General features: G+C 36.6%; 1 protein-coding gene across 2 annotated transcripts; it reads left to right on the forward strand.

The window, feature by feature from the left end:
• The first annotated feature begins 57 nt into the window (after positions 1 to 57).
• Positions 58 to 14,730, forward strand: NDUFB5 (NADH:ubiquinone oxidoreductase subunit B5). 2 transcript variants are annotated; one of them, XM_007195379.3, is made up of 6 exons: positions 73 to 231; positions 7,663 to 7,751; positions 8,783 to 8,849; positions 9,640 to 9,701; positions 10,766 to 10,872; positions 14,492 to 14,730. In XM_007195379.3, the coding sequence occupies exons 1-6, from the start codon at positions 108 to 110 to the stop codon at positions 14,610 to 14,612; spliced, it is 570 nt and encodes a 189-aa protein (XP_007195441.1). In that variant the 5' UTR covers positions 73 to 107; the 3' UTR covers positions 14,613 to 14,730. The 2 variants fall into 2 exon arrangements, with proteins under 2 accessions (XP_007195442.1, XP_007195441.1); XM_007195380.3 differs by lacking the exon at positions 10,766 to 10,872 and having other exon boundaries at positions 58 to 231.
• Positions 14,731 to 21,543: the final 6,813 nt, after the last annotated feature.

Consider the following 21,543-nt stretch of genomic DNA (forward strand, 5'->3'; position numbering starts at 1 on the left):
GCTTTGCCCTCACTCAACATGGCCACTTTCCGGCTTCGCCCTCGTTGGGAAATTGGCTCTCTCGGCTCCCGTTACATTTGCCCGCTCTTCTCTTGCCCGCAGTAGCCATGGCGGCCATGAGCTTATTACAGCGGGTTTCGGTCTCTGCAGTGGCCGCTCTGTCTGGCCGTCGCCTTGACGCTAGACTTGTATTCGGGGGCTTCCTCACCCGTGACTTTCCGAAGACTGTCGGTGGGTACTGGCTTTGGTAGAAAGCGCTATCAAGAAACGCGGGAGGAGAGATGGAGGACTCTTCCCGGGTGACCTTGGTGGAATCCGGAGAGAGCTGGGAGAAATTGAGGACTTGGGACTTGAGAGACGGAGCATGGGCTATGTGAGGAGACTGATGATTTTCCTAGAGTAATCAGATCGATCGTGTTTAAGTAATTAATTAGAATTTGTGAGACGCTTTGTCATTCACCTATCCTGTTGGTGGTAATTTGCGGATGAAGCTGTTAGAAAGGCAAAGAGCTGGGACCCATGTCTCTCAGGCACCAGATTCTTTGTATGTTCCACCTGCGCTACGTTTTAATCTCACAAGGTGGGAAGTCATGTTGCTGAGGAGCCCGCTGATGCTAAGTAATAATACTGATATATGGACAGGTGGAGAGGCTAAGGGCTAACTCATCTGCTAGGCACAGTGCCTTCATGATACTTCTAGGTGTCCACGAAAATGTTTTAATTTAAATTTCTTTTAAAATCAGAAGGAAAAGGGCTATAATGTTAAAGCATATGTGATGCTGAATCCAGCCTGAATTGTATTCGTTTTCTATCAACGGAATCATAAAATAATTATTTTTAATGTTTTCTTAGAGAGGAAGGGACCTATGAAGAAAAAGTTCCCAGGTCCTAGGAAAGTCACTGCAGTCATGGGAGGATTATTTGGAGCCTCTTGGAGACTGTGGGTTGAACTCTAGGGGAATGAATAATCATAATAGCAAAGCATCAAATGCTTTGTATTCAGTCTGCTTTATTCCCTTTTGGATTCTGCAAAGTGAGTACAGTGTTACCCCATTTTACAGATGAGGAAACTGTGACTCAATTATTACAAAAATAATGCACTACTGTATTAAGTTGAATAATAATAATGGGAGCTAACATTTATTGAGCACATATTATATGCCGGGCACCATTCTCAGATATTAAAGGTATTCATTTAATCCTCTTGATCAAAATATACTGTAAGCGATTTGTCCTATGCAATACAAGTAGATACAGAGGAAGTGAAATTTAAAGCCCAAAAGATTCTTCTCCAACTTAAAAATATCTTTTTCTGTTTACTGCTCTTCTCCCAATTTAATTTGAATTATTTCACTTCACATGATGAGGCATTATACACTGATGCCATGAGGGACTTGCTGGAAAAATGGAAAGGACCAGTGGCATTGAACAAATTTCCGGCAGGAATTTGAACCTGTTACAAAACTACATGTGCTTACATTCCTTGATAAAATTCCTTTGTAAGCCATTTCTGATTACAAATATCCTCTTCAAATACCCCCTCCCCCCATAGTACTTAATCATGCCTACCTGGAGATAAACTGAGGTAAAATTTCTCCCCTAGATCCCATTTATACACTACTCCCCATTCTTGGAGTTCTGGAAGGATCCTCGCAGGTAATCTACACCCTTTCCACTGGGAGCAGGAAAGGATATGATAGCTATAGTGAGGTTACTGTGTTTCAGCAGTGTACCTGCTTTCAAAGGTATTTTGCATGTGAAACCTAATCTATCACTGTGGAATGAAAGGTTGTAATCTGCTTTACATTATTGTTTATGTCTGCCTCTAGGAGAACGTAAGATCCAGCAGAGGAGAGAACCTTGTCTGGTTTTGTTTCCTCTGGAGATAGACTGCCTAGGTTTAAATCCTAGCTCCAGACTTTAGTAACTCTGTGAGCTTGGGTCATCACATCTGGGAAGCTAAGTGGAAGGCACTTAATTGCTCCAAACCTGCATTTCTTCATCGTTAAAAAAGAGGATTTAGAAAGAAAAAAAAGAGGATTTTATTACAAGTGTGCTTATTTTCTGTTGACAGGGAAATAAAATAAAACTAATCTCTTTCCCACTGACAAGTATTTATAACCCTGAAATACGTTTTGGCATAATTTTGCATCTTTCTAGAAATGTCATTTTGAATGAACTTGTCTTTTACCGTAAGAACTGTTTTGTTTTGTTTTTTTTTAAAAAGAGGGTGATAATTTTAACTTACCTCAAAGGTAGTGGTAAAGAGTGAGTGGGAAAAATCTACAGCACTGGGCATTAACTTCTACAGGGCCCTGTGGTCTCACCTTTCTTAAACATCTAGGACTGTCATGTTATCATCAATCACTCTCAGTGAAAACCTTTCTCAGAAAATAAGCAGATAAAAGTATTCTGTTTAATTATTTATTAAATGTCAAACATCAAGGGATTCTAGAAATAAGCTTAAGTTCTCCCCTCAGCTGCAGAGAACTTTTATGTTGAAGGCCGATGTGCATATAATTATGGCTTTAAAACCTGAGAAGAGTATTAAAATGATTTTATAAACAAAGTAGTGTGGACTTAATTCAGACATGGATGAAGAGGCATGTTAACTGGATTCTAGGGATAGTTTTAACAGGTGCAATTGTTGGAAAAGTAAAGGATGTGTTTTCTGATATATCTGAATATGGGGCTCTTGGGATAGGTAGGTGTTGAGAGAGAAGGTTAAAAAAAGAGAAGTTTGGGCTTCCCTGGTGATGCAGTGGTTGAGAATCTGCCTGCCAATGCAGGGGACACAGGTTCGAGCCCTGGTCTAGGAAGATCCCACATGCCACGGAGCAACTAGGCCCCTGAGCCACAACTACTGAGCCTGTGCGACTGGAGGCTGTGCTCTGCAACGAGAGGCCGCGATAGTGAGAGCCCCGCGCACCGCGATGAAGAGTGGCCCCCGCTCGCCACAACTAGAGAAAGCCCTCACACAGAAACGAAGACCCAACACAGCCAAAAAATAAAAAAAAAATTTTAAAAAAAGAGAAGTTAGGACCTAATTAGGGGAGGGACTGAATACAAAGCCAAAGTATCTTAACGATTTTGTAGGCACCCGAGAGTATTTTAGCGGAAGAGCAGCATCAGTAGTATGTTTTAGGAAGATGCTTCTGAATATTGGATGGCTTATCAGGCATGTTGATTACTTAAGCCACTGAGGTGAAGAGGTCTTGGAGAGAAATGGAAAGTTTGCATTTTCGAATCAAGAGGCCTTGACAACGGATGAATGCGGCACAGGAAGATGACTGAGATTTTTAGCCTGGGTAATTGAGTTGGTGGTGCCATTAACTGGGAATAGTCTGGAATGAGGGAAAGAGAATGACCAATTTTGGGTGTTGTCTTGGAGACACAAAAAAATCTGGTATTGTCTTATTTGATCCTCACAAGTATCACAATTGTCCAAAGCGTAACTTTCCTGAAGTTATTTGCATTAAAAAAAATTGGTTAGTGAAACCTTAGTTCCACGTAATTACTGACTACCTTAATTGAGACATTCCAGGCTGTAGAGAGTGGAGGAAAATGCCTATTTTTGTGGCAGAAGGATTGAGTTCCAGAAATCCTGGCAGTCACCTGGTTGTAAGCAATATTCACCTTAATAATTTTAGATTGTAAGCAGATGGCCCTACTACAACAACAAATCATGAAGGCTCAGAATATTTGAAAAGAGTTTAGTGCTATGAAATATCCTTTAGAACAGTTAATAGTATAACAGTTACCTAACACATTTAATGACATGAATAATTGTTGTTTAACAGTAGGGTGATTATATGTAAAGAAAGCAAGAAGTTCACATTACTAACTGTTTAATATTGCTAGAATGCAGCCAGCTCAAGCTTTCTTCCATAGTTTTGTTTGTTACACTTTCCACATCTACTAATACTGTCATTTGTAATCAGCTGTCCCTAAAACCCCACATAGAGTTTAATCCTTATGTGTTTCTCTGTGTGTGTGTGTGTGTGTGTGTGTGTGTCTGTCTGTCTGTCTGTCTGTCCATCTGATTGAAAGGGAAAGTTGGGAGTATACTATCTCTTCTGAGAAGATTTACTTTCAGGGACTAAAGAAAGATCCCCTACCAACATTAAATTTACTTAAGAAATGTAAATTCAACAATATTTATGGAGCTCCTACCATGTGGCAGACACTAAAGTGCACTGGAGATACACTACTGAATGATTCAGCTTAGTGCTTATTGTTCTAAAGGAAATAACCAAATGATATTAAGGAGAATAAGTGGGAGACCAGCTTTGGATAGGGTAGTCAGAGAAGACTTCTTTGAGGAGGTAACATTTGATCTTACCTCTGAAGGATGGGGTGAGGAGCTAGCCATTCAAAGAGCCTGAGGAAAAGCTTCCAAGCAAAGAGGAAGGTTAAGTGCAAAGACCTGAAAGCAGGAAAGAGTTCTTGGTGTTGGAAGGAAACCATTGAGATTGATCAGTAGGAAAGGTATGTCTTTTTATTCTAAGAGAGGCCATCTATTCAGATTCTTTGAGGGAAAGGACCTTAGAAATCTTCTAGGCCACCCCCTGTAGTATGCTAATCCTTGTTACATTCCATTAGTGATACTCAGAATAACTCCATAATGGGGACTGGGGAGGCAGTCCAATTTTATTTTCAACCACTAAAATTGTTAGAAACTTCTTCCTTGTATTAAGCTAAAAATTACTCTTTTGCACATTGATCCTAGTTCTTCCTTTCAGGTCAACACAGAATAGTGTGAGCCTTTGTCATTGGACGGCCTTTAGCTCTTTAAAGACACTTCTCTGGTCTCTATCCTGACTTCTTTTTTGTAGGCCAGTCAGCTTCAGTTCTTTTAGTTTCAGTAGGTCAATTTCCAGGTTGTTTGCCGTCCTGGTTGCTTAACTTGGGACGTGCTCCAGATTGTCCCTCTAAAACACTGTACTCTGGGATGGACACACTTCTGCAGGTCTAGTAAGACATGGAGGTGGAGGGCTCCTTCTGTTCTGACCCTGTATTTCTGGTACGTCAGATTAAGATTGGATTACCTTTGGGATTTTTTGGTAACCACACCCACACGACACCAGTGACTTTTTTTTTTTTTTTTTTTTTGGCCACGCCACGCAGCTTGCGGGATCTCAATTCCCCGACCAGGGATTGAACCTGGGCCATGGCAGTGAAAGCTCGGAATCCTAACCACTAGGCCACCAGGGAACTCCCACCAGTGACTTTTCTTAAGTTTGTGAGCCACTAAACTTCTGGAGTGTTCAAGTAGGACTTTTCACTTACTATACTTAATCCTTTTAGATTCAGCCTTTTGTAAATGTGTAGGAGGACTTTTGGGGGGATCCTATTTCATCATTGGTGTAGTAGCCACTCTTGTAGCAGTAGCTCTGTATCATCAGGAATACCATCTCCACCACACTCAGGCCATTCATAGAAATCGTGAGAGAGCCCTTTGGCAGGTTACTGCATTAAGTAATCAGCACCTTTTGGGTATAATCAATCAACCAATTACCCATTACAGATTTCTTCTAACTTGCTACTTCTCTCAGTTTATAATGTGCCTTCCTCATACCTCCACAACTCCACCAACCTGTCTAAAGAGGGACTTTACTTCTGAGCCTTTTCTTTTCTGACACTGCATCCTGTTTCTTTCCTTTGTTGTCCTTATAGACAACAAAGACAACAAAGATTGTTGTCTATTACAATATAGATTTGTAATTATATTATCTATTTTTTTCTCCCAGCAGAATCTAAATCCCTCTTATACTATAGACCTAGCATAAGACCTGTACATAGTAGGCACTTAAATATTTATTGAATTAATGAGTGGTTTGTACTGTTATCCAGACCATTTTTTTCGTCTAGTCCACAGAAATTTCTATTGTATCTTTCAAATGATTTGCAGAAATACATACTTACCTTGTCAAATTCTCTTGTTATTTTAGAAGCCTTAGTAGATGATTTATACTTAGTAAACTCGTGCCAGCTTCTAATTCTCTTGTGAATTAGCCTTCTAAATTCATTGCAAGCTGCTGCAGGTGGTATCAAAATTTAAGACAGTTCCTGCCTTTGAGACACTTATATTTCAGTGGGGGCAGTGAAAGCAAGTTTACACATCAGTAGAATATACAGCAGTTCAGAGGTAGGAGAGCTCTCATCTGATTGGGAAGCATGTTGGATTCTTGGAGGATAAGATGTCACCTGGGCCTAAAGAATAGATTTCAGGAGAGGGGAGGTCATTCTTGACATTTAAGCTTGAACAAAGGATACAAATCTTTCTGACATCTATTATGACTAAAATTCCATTAATGGGAAATTAGTTTTTTATTCAGCAGTGACTCATGGGAAATTTCCTTGAATGCGGTTACACAGCAGAAGCACAGTAACCCTCAGTTTCTCAGTAATGTTAGAGCCTTTCCTGCTTTTAGCAGAAAGGGCTTAGAGTGGCCATAGTGATCCTTCCAGACTTCCAAGAAAGGGAAATCACATAGAAAGCAGATCCAAGAGTGAGAGTTTTGCCTCAGTTTATCTTCAGCAAGGCTTGATTAAATACCGTCTGGGAGAGGATTTGAAGAGAAGGATATTTACAATAAGAAATGGCTTACGCATTTGCAGCAACATGGATGGACCTAGAGATTATCATACTAAGTGAAGTAAGTCATACAGAGAAACACAAATATTATATATCACTTATATGTGGAATCTAAAATATGATACAAATGAACTTACTTGCAAAAGAGAAACAGACTCATAGACATAGAAAACAAACTTATGGTTACCAAAGGGGAAAGAAAGGGGAGGGGGATAAATTAGGAGTTTGGGATTAGCAGATACAAACTCTATATATAAAATAAACAACAAGGTCCTACTGTATAGCAAAGGGAACTATATTTAGTATCTTGTAATAAACTATGATGGAAAAGAATATGAAAAGGAATATATTTATGTATAACTGAATCACTTTGCTATACACCAAAAACGAACACAACATTGTAAATTATACCTCAACTAAAAAAAAAAAAAGAAATGGCTTATAAAGGGATTTTTATCAAGATATGTTAGAGTGTTTTCTTTTGAACAAGTTCAAATTCCTGCTAGAGAGATATTGAATAAATATCTTTCCATTTATTTTGCATCAAGTCCCTAATGTATATTGCCTCATCATATGAGGAAATTTAAATTAATTTCTTTTGCAACATTAACAAATATTTATTGCAGAGGTAAACAAAGGTACGTAGCCCACCAAGAGTATCTGATCTCCCTGCCTGCTACTGAAACAAATTCAAATAATCATTTAGATATTTCTTCAATAAATATCAATATCTTGAATATTGATGAATAAAAATGATGACAATATTGATGAATATGTTGAATAAAAATGAGGAGAGCTATAGTTTAGAACAGTACATCAATCTCTGTTTAAAGATATCCTAGTCTTCCCTGCCTTTAGTACTCAAATAAAGAAGCATGTATTTTTTTATCTTAATCATATATATATATATGTATATATATATTTTGGCAGAGAAGGGATGCTTTATCTTAATTCATATTAAACATTTATGCATGTACATTTTCTTATAGTCTGACTTTTATCTCAAAATATAACAGTATATCCATATAAACCTTGTATATAACAGGGTTATTTAATATTTCCAGCTCCTGTGCGACACAGTGGAGACCATGGGAAAAGACTGTTTATCATCAAGCCTTCTGGATTCTATGACAGACGTTTTTTGAAATTAATGGTGAGTTAAAACTTGTTGAACTAAACTCTTTACATATAAATAGGAAATTTTTTTCCTATTTAGAAAACATCTTTCATTTTATAAAAGATTTTTTTTGTAAATTCATATTCCTTTTCTCAAAAAATATTGAGATTAAGTAGTAAGGTCTGGTTTGTTACTGGATTTATTTTTAAATTAGTGAACCTTTCCTTCTTCAAAAAAAGAATTCATGCATGTTGGAGGTAAAAATTGAAACATTCCTTTCTTCTCAAGATTATGGGGTTTTGAAATCATCTGTGTTCCCTGACCAAAAGAAAAATCTATAAATTATAAAACTGAAAATGGATTCATTTGGGGATAATTATTTGTATTACTAATATATTCTTTAAATTAACAAAGAACTCATTGAAGGACTTCTTTAAATATGTAACTCCATTATTTTGGGATATGATTTTTTATTTCTTTGTTGTTTAGGAACATTGATTTCAGAGAGTGAAGCAGGGCATTGACTGTATGTTTGTATCTTAAGACTCTATAAAGAAACGTAGAGACTTAGAAGGTGGAAGACTGGACTCTGCCACTGTTCCTAAAGCTGTGACCCACTGGCTGCCCTCTAGACCTTCCCTTGCCTGTCCATTGTGCTTAATGCCCTTCTCCATCCCCATGGTTGAGCTCCTACTTTTCTTGTGATGACCAACTCAGACTCCAAAAATCGCCCTCCTCTTCTTACACTTTTATTCTTAATATAAAAATTTCTTTTATGACATTGCTTTAAGCAAAAAATGAAAAATCACTTAAATATATATTGCATTATACTTGTACAATTAGTCTTTGCTTTCTTCTTTCATTTTTGACGCTAAATATAGGCATCTAAAAGCTAGAGCAAAAGAAAATTACAGAAATAAATAATTTTATACCGCATCTCCAATTTGGCAAGTTTATTTTATAAGAAATATAAGGAAATCATGTAATGAGGACAGTTTGAGTGTGAGGAAAGGAGTTAGGAAATGGTTATGTGAAAACTTTTTTTTTTTTTTTTTAAATCTTAACAGAGATTCTACATTTTGTTGACTGGGATTCCAGTAGCAATTGGCATAACTCTGGTGAATGTATTCATTGGTAAGTATCTCCCCCACTGACTAAATTAGTAAATTTTTAGAACCTGTGTACATTAATATAAAAAAAGAAATTATGGATATTATAAGGGAAAGTTCTTCAAATAATAAAATAAACATAAGCATGAGAATTTATTTTAAAATAACCAAATCTTAATCTGCAATAGCACACAGTGGTTCGTTTTTAACTTTTTGTTTTCTCCAAAAACCTTTAAGGTCACTGACTCTATAGGCCACATAAAAGGCCTGTCTTCTTCCTCTTTTTCATGTCCCAAAACCAGCTTTGAGAAGTCTGAATAAGGAAAATAGAAAGAGATAGAGGTGGAAGAGAGGCTGGGGATGGAAGAATTTTTTTATCCATCCTGGAACATATAAAATTATAATCTTCCAAAAAAGAATGGATTTGTGAATGATAGTAAATATTAGGTCTCCTGGGAAATTCTGCTCACAGTACTTCTAACGTCTTGAATCCTAAATATTTTGTCTAGGACGTTTAAGGAAAACCAGAGGAATAGTATGTCTTTTATTATATCTTGTTACACTATATAAAAACAAAATGAGAACCCTCATATAATGCCTATATACAATGCATTACACGTAGAAGACATCTAAAAAGTATCTAATGAATGATTTTCCACCAGATTGAAGTGAATTTAAAATATTAGATATCTTCATTGCTGCAAAACAAAAGGTTCTTTAAAACCACAAGAGGTTGGTTTCTTACTTAAATAGTGAAGAATTAACATTGTAAACTCCTGATACTAAAGTTGAATATCACTGTTTTCTCTTATTAGGTGAAGCTGAGTTAGCAGAAATTCCAGAAGGCTATACCCCAGAACACTGGGAATATTTCAAGGTTGGTATAGGTCACTGAAAGTTATTTTCAGTTAGGTGTCTTGTCAATGTACTGGTTAATATCTTAATTTAGCAATTGTCATATAGTTTTGTATTCAATTTTTTATATCAAGTAAATGATACATTTTGTGCTCACTTTTTATAAGTAACCTTTGGTAATTTTCTGCATTGTTTTATTACCTTAAGCTTTATGATTTTTTAAAGACTGACTCTGCACTGTGTTCTCAACCTAGAGAGTAACATTCAGAATTTATCCTACGTTCTATGCCATAGGGAAAACTGTACTGATACTAATGCTAGCTGTCATTTATTGAACACCCACTGTGTAGCAGGCACTATGATAAGCGTTTTGCAAATATTATCTCATTCCATGTAAATGGTACTATTATTATTTCTGCCCTAGAGATGAGGAAGCTGAGGCTTAAAAGAGGTTAAGTGCTTTGTCTAAGGGATAGGGTCAGTATTTGAACCCAGGCAGTCTTGACTCCAGAGCTTGCACTGTTAATTAGTCATTTTACCATACTGTCATGGCTACTACAACCCAAAATTAATTCTGTTACTTGTCTTTACAAGTGTTGTAGTGAGATGGCCTTGATTACAGTATATCTTATCATGTTTTATTATCTGAATGAATTATATTTTAGAAAATAAATATTTCATTATTAAATCTTAAGATAAGTCATATAATTAGTTTATCTTGGCTGACTGGTGGAAAGAATGCCATTTTGGGATCACCAGACCCCGGGTTTGGCTCCAAAATCTGCCACTTAAGATACTCATAGTGTAGAGTAATAGGAAAGAGCGCAGGTTTTAGAGTGAGACAGACCTGGCCTGAGTCCAGATGCTGCAACCTAGTAACTGTACAACCTTGTGGAATTTGCTCATCTATAAATGAAGACAAAGGTAGTATCTACCGAACAGATTAAAATTATTTTTAAAATATATAAAGTGGTTGATACACAAAAGTGTTATTGATTTACCTGAGATGGTCATTTTAGGAGAATAGTAAACTGGAAAAGCAAAGTACATTTCAGACACTAATTTTAAACACATTTTCTCTTGTAGCATCCTATATCAAGATGGATTGCCCGAACTTTCTTTGATAGTCCTGAAAAGAATTATGAAAGAACAATGGCTATCCTTCAAATTGAAGCTGAAAAAGCTGAATTACGGTAAAAAAAAAAAAAGGGCAGGGGTTGGAGTGCAAGGAAGAAAATCCTTTCCTACAGTTGCAAACCACAGGAAGAAATTTAATAAAACTATTTCAACACTGTAGGATGCTCTGTGTAAAAGGGTGAAGATGGAGAGAGAATTAGCCTGTTTAGAGTGGAGATTATGAGTTGGACACTAGAAGGCTATTAGGAGATAATATCTGTCAGATTAAAAAGAATTCTTTTTTGAAATGTCCTGACTCTTTTAAGTGCAAGCTAGCCCTCTCCCTCCCCTTCCCCCACCTAATTTCCTCTCTTCTTACACCCAGTGTCATCCTTAAAGGTGACTACTATTTAATGATCTCTTATATTTTATGCATTAAAAATATATTTTTTATATATCATTTACAAAATATATTAACACAAATGGAATCCTGTTATCAACACTGTTCTGCGCCTTGTCTTCCTTTCATGTAAATATACAGTCATTCCTTGGTAACTGAGGAGGATTGGTTCCAGGACCTCCAGTAGATACCAGTCTGAGGATGCTCAAGTCCCTATATAAAATGGCATAGAACAGTTGGCCCTCCGAAGATAGATAGGGCCAACTGTATCTTGATCTTTCGGCAATAGCATATACTCTCTTCTCTTTAATGGCTGCACTGGATGGATGTGCCTTAATTTTTTTAACCGGTGGGGGACCTATTGTTGGTACTTAGGCTCTCTCCAAGTTTTCTGATAATTATACATTGTGCTGTGGTGAATATATTTTTGCATATTTATTCAGTGTATCTGGAATATAAATTCCTAGCAGTGGCGCTGATAAACCAAATGTTATGCTTTAAATTTTAGATAGCTTTTGTCAAACTCTTCTTTAAAAAGTTGTACCAGTGGTCTTTTCTGTCACCAATACAGGATAATTCTGTTTCTCCATACCTTTCCCAGTAAAGGAATTTATCAAACCTAAACATTTTTGCTGATAAGACAGTTGAAAAATGTTATCTCATCATTTCAATTTTGTATTTTTTGGCAAAGTTGAGTGTTTTTTCGTGTATCTATTGGTTGTTTATATTTCTTTTTCATAAATTGCCCATTTTCTATTATTTTGTGCATTGATTAAAATACCCCCCTTTGTTTTTGTTGCAGGTATGTTTTCCTAGCTTGTCATTTGTCTTCTGACAGTGTAGAATTTTTTTTGCCACTTAGTGTTTTTATGTTTCAGATAACAAAAGTGCAGTAGTAGCTAATATGTTTTTAACACTTACTATGTACTGATGCTTTAATTGCTTTTAATATATTTACTCATTTAATGATTATCAAGCTTGTCAGTCTTTTTCTTTAGCTTCTGGAATTTTGTGTCATATATAGGTCTCTGATAATAATAAAATAAGTAAATATACAAGTCCAAAATTATTTTTTAATGTTCACTCATATTTTCTTTTTCTACTTTTAAATATGATCTTTTCTGAGATTTATTTTGGCGTTTGGAGTGAGGTTGACATACAATCAAAGGTACCCATTAAGTTCAGTGGGTTTTGACAAAATATGTAACTGTAACCACCACTATCAAGGTCATTTTGATCATCTAGTGAGTCTCTTTCCTGTCCCTTCAGTCAATCCCCATCCCTTACTCTTGGCCCCAGGCTACCATTGATCTGCTTTCCATTCATTCTGCTTTAATTTTGTAGTTTACAAAAATTGCTATGATATTGAAAACTATTTAAATGATTAAATGAACATATGATTGGCTTGTTTTATAGATATGTAATTACATGTATATGTAGTTACCATATAGAACTGTCATTAAGTATTTAAGAGCATGGAATAGCATTATGCCTCATACTTAGTTAGCTTTGGACATTTTTGAACTTCAGACATATACCTTTGATAAAACATCAGATTCCAAAATTTCTTAGACATATAGCGATCCCAAACAATTTCAAAACAAAACAAAGTAAAAATAAAAACAAAAACAGGGGACTTCTCTGGTGGTCCAGTGGGTCGGACTCCACGCTACCAATGCAGGGGGCCTGGATTCGGTCCCTGGTCGGGGAACTAGATCCCCCATGCATGCCGCAACTAAGAGTCCGCATGCCGCAACTAAAAAGATCTCACACTCAGCAATGAAGATCCCGTGTGCCGCAACTAAGACCTGGAGCAGCCAAAATAAATAAATAAATAAATATTTTTTAAAAAACTAAAACAGGACCCTGACTTTTACTCCTAAAAGAAAGATGCCAGTGTGAGAATGGAATGGGGAGTACCTACAGATTTTTAAAAATATATGTTTAGGTATTTGGAATACTGAAGCTTAAAGGAAAGGTATAAAATAGAAAGGGACTGTCTTACGTAATTGATTCCCCCAGAGATAATTTATTTTTGGTCCTCCAGAATTTTTAATACTCTGTACATGTGTACATATACATAGCACAAATGATTTTCTATGCTTTTTAATGAAATGGGAAGATGCCACACAGACTCATTTTATACCTTGCTTTTTCAACCTAATGATATATCTGTCCTCTCCTTCCATGTTACTATATATAGATTTCCCTCATTCTTTTTAGCGGGTGCATAGGTTGTCCATTATATGGGTGAACAATAATTTATTAACCAGTCCCCTGTGATGAATATTTTAATTACTTGCATTTTGGATAATTGCATTATAAAGAGTAGAAAAGAAAAAGGATGATATTTAATCCTAAAAAAAAATAAATGTATTCTCTTATATACACTATCAGAAAGGTGTATTATCTGTCATACATAGGATTGGTAAGCTGGTTAAGGTTAATAAAGTGAATAATTTAACTGTGACAGATTTCCAGTCATACAAAAAGTTAGTATGTAGTCTATAAAAATGGAAAGTAAAAGGCTTGATGGAGAAGGGATTATTCCAGGAATGTGTGGTAGTTTTGTGCAAAGGCTTGGCTGTGGAAGAAGGAAAGTATCTTTCTAGAACAGAGATTATTCAGTTTGTGAAGAAGGATGAGGACAAATAAGTAGATCTTAGAGTCGGAGAATGTTTTTCTTAACCCTGGTTTTTCTTTTTTCTTTTCTTTACAAATATTGATTGTCCAATGTTGACCAGGCTCAGTGTGATGCTGGTGGCTGGTGAATAAGATGCCATCTCTGCTCTCAAGAGGTTTTCTGTCCTAATGGTGATGGGCAGCCAGTATAGACAGGGGATGTGAGCTCCTCCAGGAAGGCTTGTTCCCTTTTAATTTCTAGCACTTGGCACAGTATGTGGTCATAATAGTAGGTGTTCTGTAAATGACTATCCTGTAAACATTTAAAAGGCAAGAAGACAGGAAATGCATTATCACTATTGAAGTGAAAGTGATCTGTCCAGACAAAGAACAGGGACAGGAGGAGAGAATTGATTATCAATTCAAGTGACGCTTGGGTGATTAAAAACAATATTCATTGGCTAACTACATAAGCAAGATAATAAAAGCCAAAATAAGTCCCAAATTTTGCTTATAGATACATATCAGATATATGCATACACATGGATCTGTGGAGGGACATTATATTTTACATAAAAGCAAGACTCTCAAGTGGTTGTTCTTTATGGAGATAATTCATTAACTTTATAATTGGAAATACTGTAGTCACAATATCACCATTCTGTTTGTTACAGGTTAAAGGAGCTGGAAGTACGAAGTTTAATGCGTGTAAGAGGCGATGGTCCCTGGTATCAGTATCTGACCATTGATAAGACACTTATTGATCATTCTCCAAAAGCAACTCCTGACAACTAATCTTTTATTTCTCTAAATACAAAGTATATTCTCTTTAGGCAAAACTAAATTACTAGATATATTCTGTATTTTTTCTGTGTGATGAATAAAATATCCTGTTCATTGCTCTATTTCTCAACATTGGTTCAGATTAAGGCTTTTTTGTGTGTGATTTCATTTTTTTTTCCAGCTTTATTGAGGTGTCATTCACAAGGTTGTAAGATATTTAAAGTGTACATCATGATGATTTGATACACATATATATTGTGAAAGGCAGATTAAGGCTTTTGGTTTGGGGCGTTCAGCTTCCTCTTTTAAGAACGTTTAAGTATAATAAAAAAAAAAAACTCAAAGAAATAGGAATTTGTGAACTCCTAAAGGTATAGCTTTGAAAGATTAATGTTTTGTCTGATAAATGGAAGTTAGAGAAGTCTATGTTAAATATCAGGAAATATGTAGTTTATCTATATGTGAGTATTGTAGATATGTGGATTATTCAAGGGCAACTCAGAATTTTAAATTATACAAATATTGAACCAATTATATAAAACATTAACACCTTAATAAACAATTTTTCAGTGAACAGATCTCAAAGTTTAATGTTTTCATGTTTTTTAGCCATAAATCGTTCCTTTAAAATGTATATGCACACACATGTTCATTTTTCTTAGATGCAATATCTCAGATTCCTTAGAGTCCTTTTTTGTAAACACTGGAGAAGTTCCACAAGGTAAGATGATTACTGTAAAGATTATGAAATGAGTAAAAGTTAAAATAATGACTGTCATTTATTAAGCATTTACTGTCTGCTGAGCACTGTGCTGAATAACTGCATTTATTCACATTATTTTCAAAATGACCTTATGAGGTCATTTTCTGCATTTTACAGATGAGAAATTGAGGCTAAGAAGTTTTGAACACATGCTCAATATTTACAAAAATAAACATTTATGCTTCAACTTCCAAAATAACCGTTTAGCTTCAAAAATTCATTATTCTCAGCGAATACCTTTTGAATGCCCTTGTGCCTTAAGGGCCCTAAACGCCCTTTACAATCCAGCCAACATCCTTTGGGGTGATGGCATTTTCTTATTTCCCCAGAAGAGGGCTGCCTCGCCCAGCTGCTTCCAGATTTTGTTTTGAGGATTCCCTATGCAATTACCACCTCATAATGCTGCCAAAGTATATGAGAGAAGGACATGCTGTCCCTGAACCCCTGCTTGCACGAACCATTTGGTTTTGTAGGAGAAGGGGAAGGAGAATGGAAGCAGATAGGTCTTGTCAGTGGTCATTGTAAATGATGCTACACCTATGTACATTTACATTCAGTATTGTTAGACTTCACACGTTATTTTTCAACACCAGTAGGTTTTACTTTATTTTCTCCTTTCTATTATTATATACAAAAAACATAGAAAATATGGAAAGTGTGGGGCTTCCCTGGTGATGCAGTGGTTAAGAATCCGCCTGCCGATGCAGGGACATGGATTCGAGCCCTGGTCCGGGAAGATCCCACATGCCACGGAGCAACTAAGCCCGTGCGCCACAACTACTGAGCCTGCGCTCTAGAGCCCATGAGCCACAACTACTGAGCCCGTGTGCCACAACTACTGAAGCCCACACGCCTAGAGCCCGTGCTCCTCAACAAGAGAAGCCACTGCAATGAGAAGCCTGCGCACCGCAACGAAGAGTAGCAAGCTCGCGCACAGCAACAAAGACCAAACACAGCCAAAAATAAAATAAATACATTAAAAATATATATATATGGAAAGTGTTACAAGAAATACTGGAAATCCCAGCAGCCATAAAGAAATCTGAGAAATTTCCTTTAATTTTTTTTTCTTTAGCATAGCTGGGATCATATATATATAATGGAGAGGTTTTTAAAAAAAGTTTGAAAGTGTTTCTTGGAGGGAAACGTTAATAAAACTCTACTGGGCACAAAGATGCATACCGGAGGTAAAGTGGTCATCACAGGACATGCTTCCCCCAGAGCACACTCTCAGCACAGATGATAGGCATTAAATCAGATTACATGTGCTGGGGAAGAACAGGGCACCGTAGCAACCTGTGGCATCCCGAGCTAGACTATGGGTACATGGAATGATTGGAAGCTCATTCCATAGCATCTGGAACATAGCAAGCACTGAGTAAAGATCTATTGAGTTAATGATTCATGGATTTAACGTGAATTTTGTGTTATCTTTAAATTATCTTTTTTCTTTTTCTGTAATACTATAGGACCCAGCATGGTGTTCTATAAAGACATGGGATTGAACTGAGCAGACTTCAGACTAAATTCTGAGCTTGCCAAACACTATGACAATAATAATGACTACTATCTATTTGGTATCTGCTGCATGTGCCAGACATTACACATTAGGAACTTTATATTTAATCTTCCCTCTATCTCATAGTGAGAAAACTCCTTCACTGCTCTAAGCTGTATCTCTAAAATGGGGATTAGGCTCTTCATCCCACGGTACTATTGTGAGGATCACCGGGGTGATGCATGTAAAGTGCCTACTACACTGGTTAAGTAATAGGTGATAAAGTTCTGTCAACTAAAGATTGAGATGGTGCACTCCTTTTTCAAGAAAATTGCTAAATATCCTATACTATCTCTGCTTCAGGCCTGTTAACTTTAAAGAGTAATGGACTTACAGATAGACTACAGCCAATGGGCAATGTTTTTAAAACTACTTCCAGATCATGGAAAAGTCAAAGGTACCCAATTCTGGCAATGTAAATTGACCATACTATTCTCATTAAAAACAAACACACTCTGCTGGAGATCACAAGGAGTTAGCAGAGATTGTTAGGGCTCAATTGCTTTCCTTATGTAACTATTTCCAAATTGCAGTCCTTCTCGATTTCAACTGTCTCTATTTTTACTTCCACATATGATATATACTTAATATTTTCTTTAATTTGACCTTTTTAAACTTAAATTTTTAAAAAATGTTATATTATGGCTATAAATAGAAAACAAGTCCTTTGCCATAATTAAAAGGCAATCACAGGTATAACTATGGATTATATTCTACCTAGATTTTTACCAAATGGAGACTTTGCTTTATGAAATCAAATGGAGAATGATTTGAAAAGAATGAAAAGGCAATAACTTGGTCATGGTGTGATGCAGTATACCTTCCAGGTACATACCCACACTTTGGACATTTTTTGTATATTGCATTAACATGGCAATACCATTGACATTGGAAAATATGAAAAAAATATCCTCTAATGTATCAATTATAATTAACCTTAATAATTCACATTTTTGTTTTTCAAATCACTTATCATGACATTTAATTAGTTATCTAAAAGCATAGTATTTCAGCATTGCACATCAGAATTAACCACAGAGAGTTTGTTTTTGGAAGACATTTGAACAAAACCTACCTAGAGCCATGATCTCTTCTATTTTTAACCTAATAATCACATACCTAAGGAATTATCTTAAAGAAATAATCCACAAAAATGAAAAAGCCATTTATACATTAAATTCTTAATCACAACATCATATAAAATAATGAAAAAACATAAGCAATATGTACTTAATAGGCGAGTGGTTTGTTAATTACTAGTATATCACTTGATGGAATATTGTGTAGCCATTAAAAATAATTATGAAAACTATGTAGCAATGAGGGGAAATACCTATGTTACTTAAGACAGAGGTAGAGAAACTATTACAGAAACCCCAAATATATCCCAAATGAGATGGAACTTTCTTTATCTTTGTAAAAGTCTCAGCTGGTATGGCAGCTCTCCTCCATGAATTCTCAGGATCCCAGTCTCTTTCTATCTTGTTGTTCTGCCATTCTCCACATGCTGCTTCCATTGCATGGTTCAAGATGACTAACCTAGCTTCTGCTATCATGACTAAATCCCAGCCAATGGGAAGAGGGAAATAGAAGAGGGAAGCATGTTCTATCCATCTAAAACATAGAACTAGAAATCACATTCACTTCTGTTCCCATACCACTGGACAGGACTTAGTCATAAGACCATACCCAGCCTCAAGAAATATGTCCAGCTAAAAAACTTTGGAGAAAGGATACTGAGGAAAAACTAGCAGTTTCTGCCAATCTTCTCTAGTGTTAAGTGAAAATAGCAGGATACAAAGTAACTGTACACTAAACATTAATTGTACAGTGGAGAAGTGAGACTTTGACCTGGTGATCAAAGCTAACATCACACACACACACACACACACACACACACACACACACACACACACACACAATAATTTAACATTGGGACTTCTCTGGTGGCGCAGTGGTTAAGAATCTGCCTGCCAATGCAGGGGACACAGGTTCAAGCCCTGGTCCAGGAAGATCCCACATGCTGTGGAGCAACTAAGCCCGCAAGCCACAACTACTGAGCCCGTGTGCCACAACTACTGAAGCCTGTGTACCTAGAGCCCGTGCTCCACAACAAGAGAGGCCACCACAATGGGAAGCTCGCGCACCACAACGAAGAGTAGCCCCCGCTTGCAGCAACTAGAGAAAGCCTGCACACAGCAACGAAGACCCAATGCAGCTAAAAATTAAAAAATAAAAAATTTTAACATTACATATGAAGGGACACATGGATATTCCCTGAGAAGAACACAGCCTGTGCAGTATGCCAACCTCAGTCTAATTCAATCCAATCACAAGGAAACATCAGACACACACACACAAGATGTAAACATTCCATTTTTTAAAAAGCTGGACTGTTTATTAAAAATGTGAATGTCATGAAAGACAAAGAAAGGCTAAGAGGATAAACGACATGCAACTAAATGCAATACCTGACACTACACTGTACTGGAAGGGGGGGGTATGTTATAAAGGGGGGTTATGTTATAAAGGACCTTGTTAGATCAACTGACCAAGCTAGAGTATGGAAGGTGGATTAGATAAAAGTATTATTTCAGAGTGCATGTAAGAAGTTGATAATGCTCTGCAGTTATAAAGAGAATATCCCTATTCTTAGGAAGTGGACATATTTAGGGGTAGAAGATAGAAATATTTAGGGGTAAAGGTGTATGCGATATGACATCTCTGGCTTACTCTCAAATCGTTCAGAAAAAATATCATTTCTATGTATGTGTGTATATATGTATGTGTGTATACATATACACATATATTCACATATGTACGTGTGTACGAATAGATATGCACACATACATATGAGTCTATATGTATCTCTCTACGTATACAGTAATTAGGTTCAGATATGTGTGTATATATACATCTATATATGTGTGTGTGTGTGTGTTATGGGCGGAATTGTGCCCCCCACAAAAAATTCATATGTTGAAATCCCAATCCCCAGCATCTCAAACTATGACTTTATTTGGAAATAGCATCTTTAAAGAGGTAATTACGTTAAAATGAGATCATTAGGTGGGCCCTAATCCAGTATGACTGGTCTTTTAACAGGAGATTAGAACAAAGATATTTACAGAAGGAAGATCATGTGAAGACACAAGGGGAAAGATAGCCATCTACAAGGCAAGGAAAGAGGCCTCAGAAGAAACCAAACCTGCTGACACCTCGATTTTGGACTTCTGGACTCCAGAGTTGTGAGAAAATAAATTTTTGTTGTTTCAGTCACCCATTCTACGTACTTCTATCTTCCTCTTCCTCCTCTTCCTTTTTCTTTAATTGTCCTTTACCTTCTTCTTCTCTAGTTAGTTTCATACGACAAATTTTTTGAGAACTATTCATGTACTTAAACTGTTCTTACAAACTATTTATATTTAATGGGGCTGTCAAAGTTACATTGGAAATAATACACCACAATTTAGATGAATGACACCATATATATCTGTCAGAAGTTTCATTAGAACATTTGACTTTCTTGTATACTTTGGAGCTCTCTCTTCATGTGGTCTCTTGTCGTGTCATCATTTCAAGAGAGTTTAGGAGATATCTGAGGTTTTTTAAAAAAATTATTGTACTGAAGTATAGTTGATTTACAATGTTGTGTTAATTTCTGCTGGACAGCAAAGTGATTCAAAGTTGTACATTCTTTTTCATATTCTTTTCCATTATGGTTTATCACAGGATACAGAATACAGTTCCCTGTGCTCTACAGTAGGACCTCGTTGTTTATCCTCTTTATATATAATAGTTTGCATCTGCTAATCCCAAACTCCCAATCCATCCCTCCCCCACTTCCATACCCCCTTGGCAACCACAAGTCTGTTCTCTACGTCTGTGAGTCTGTTTCATAAATAAGTTCATCTGTGTCATATTTTAGAGTCCACATATAAGTGAGGAGATATCTGAGTTTTTTTTAAATAGAGGAAGCAATGAGAATGAGAAGAAAGTGAGGGAAAGTGCAATTCTTACAAGATTTTTTTCTTCATACATAGAAAGTATATATATTTTTTAATCTTCCTACCATTTTACAAATGAAGAGAACAAAGTGTGGAGCAGTGAATTAATTCTCTCAGGTTATGTAACTAGGGAGTAGCGCTGGATAGCTATAGCTAAGAGTAACATTGGCCTTTTATCTCCCAAATCAACGTCCTGTCAATTTTCACTTTACAAGTTCCCTCATGGAACATGATTTCCACTGCTTCTCCCTGACTTGGTCGTTGCTTGCTGCATGCATTTTTGCAATATCTCCAGCGGGTTCTTTTTGCCAGCAGCCATCCACCTGCAGCCTATGCTACACTGGGCCACCAGCCTTATCTCCCTCAAAGGTCACCTTCACATACGTCACTTTCCTGCTCAACAGCCTTCAGTGACCCTCCCCTGCCTGTAAGGAGGAAGCCCAAAGTCCTTGCCCCACTTCAAACTGCCTGCAGTGTCACATTCTTTTCAGTGATTAACTTTGTGGACACTTGATCCTTGCAAAACCAGTCTATTCTTTAAATTTATTTTGTGCACTCCCCCAGTATGCTAGTTGTTAACCTGTGTCATGCAGTTGACGGCTAATCATGTGTATG

Source organism: Balaenoptera acutorostrata, chromosome 4 (assembly GCF_949987535.1).
Source record: "Balaenoptera acutorostrata chromosome 4, mBalAcu1.1, whole genome shotgun sequence".
NCBI lineage: Eukaryota > Metazoa > Chordata > Mammalia > Artiodactyla > Balaenopteridae > Balaenoptera > Balaenoptera acutorostrata.

What these genes read in the sequence shown, in the direction of transcription:
- NDUFB5 (XM_007195379.3), top strand. Translation starts at nt 108, where the DNA reads ATGGCGGCCATGAGCTTATTACAGCGGGTTTCGGTCTCTGCAGTGGCC. An exon ending in TCTGGTGAATGTATTCATTG is followed by an intron (nt 8,850 to 9,639) that starts GTAAGTATCTCC and finishes TTCTCTTATTAG; the next exon opens with GTGAAGCTGAGTTAGCAGAA. An exon ending in AACACTGGGAATATTTCAAG is followed by an intron (nt 9,702 to 10,765) that starts GTTGGTATAGGT and finishes TTTCTCTTGTAG; the next exon opens with CATCCTATATCAAGATGGAT.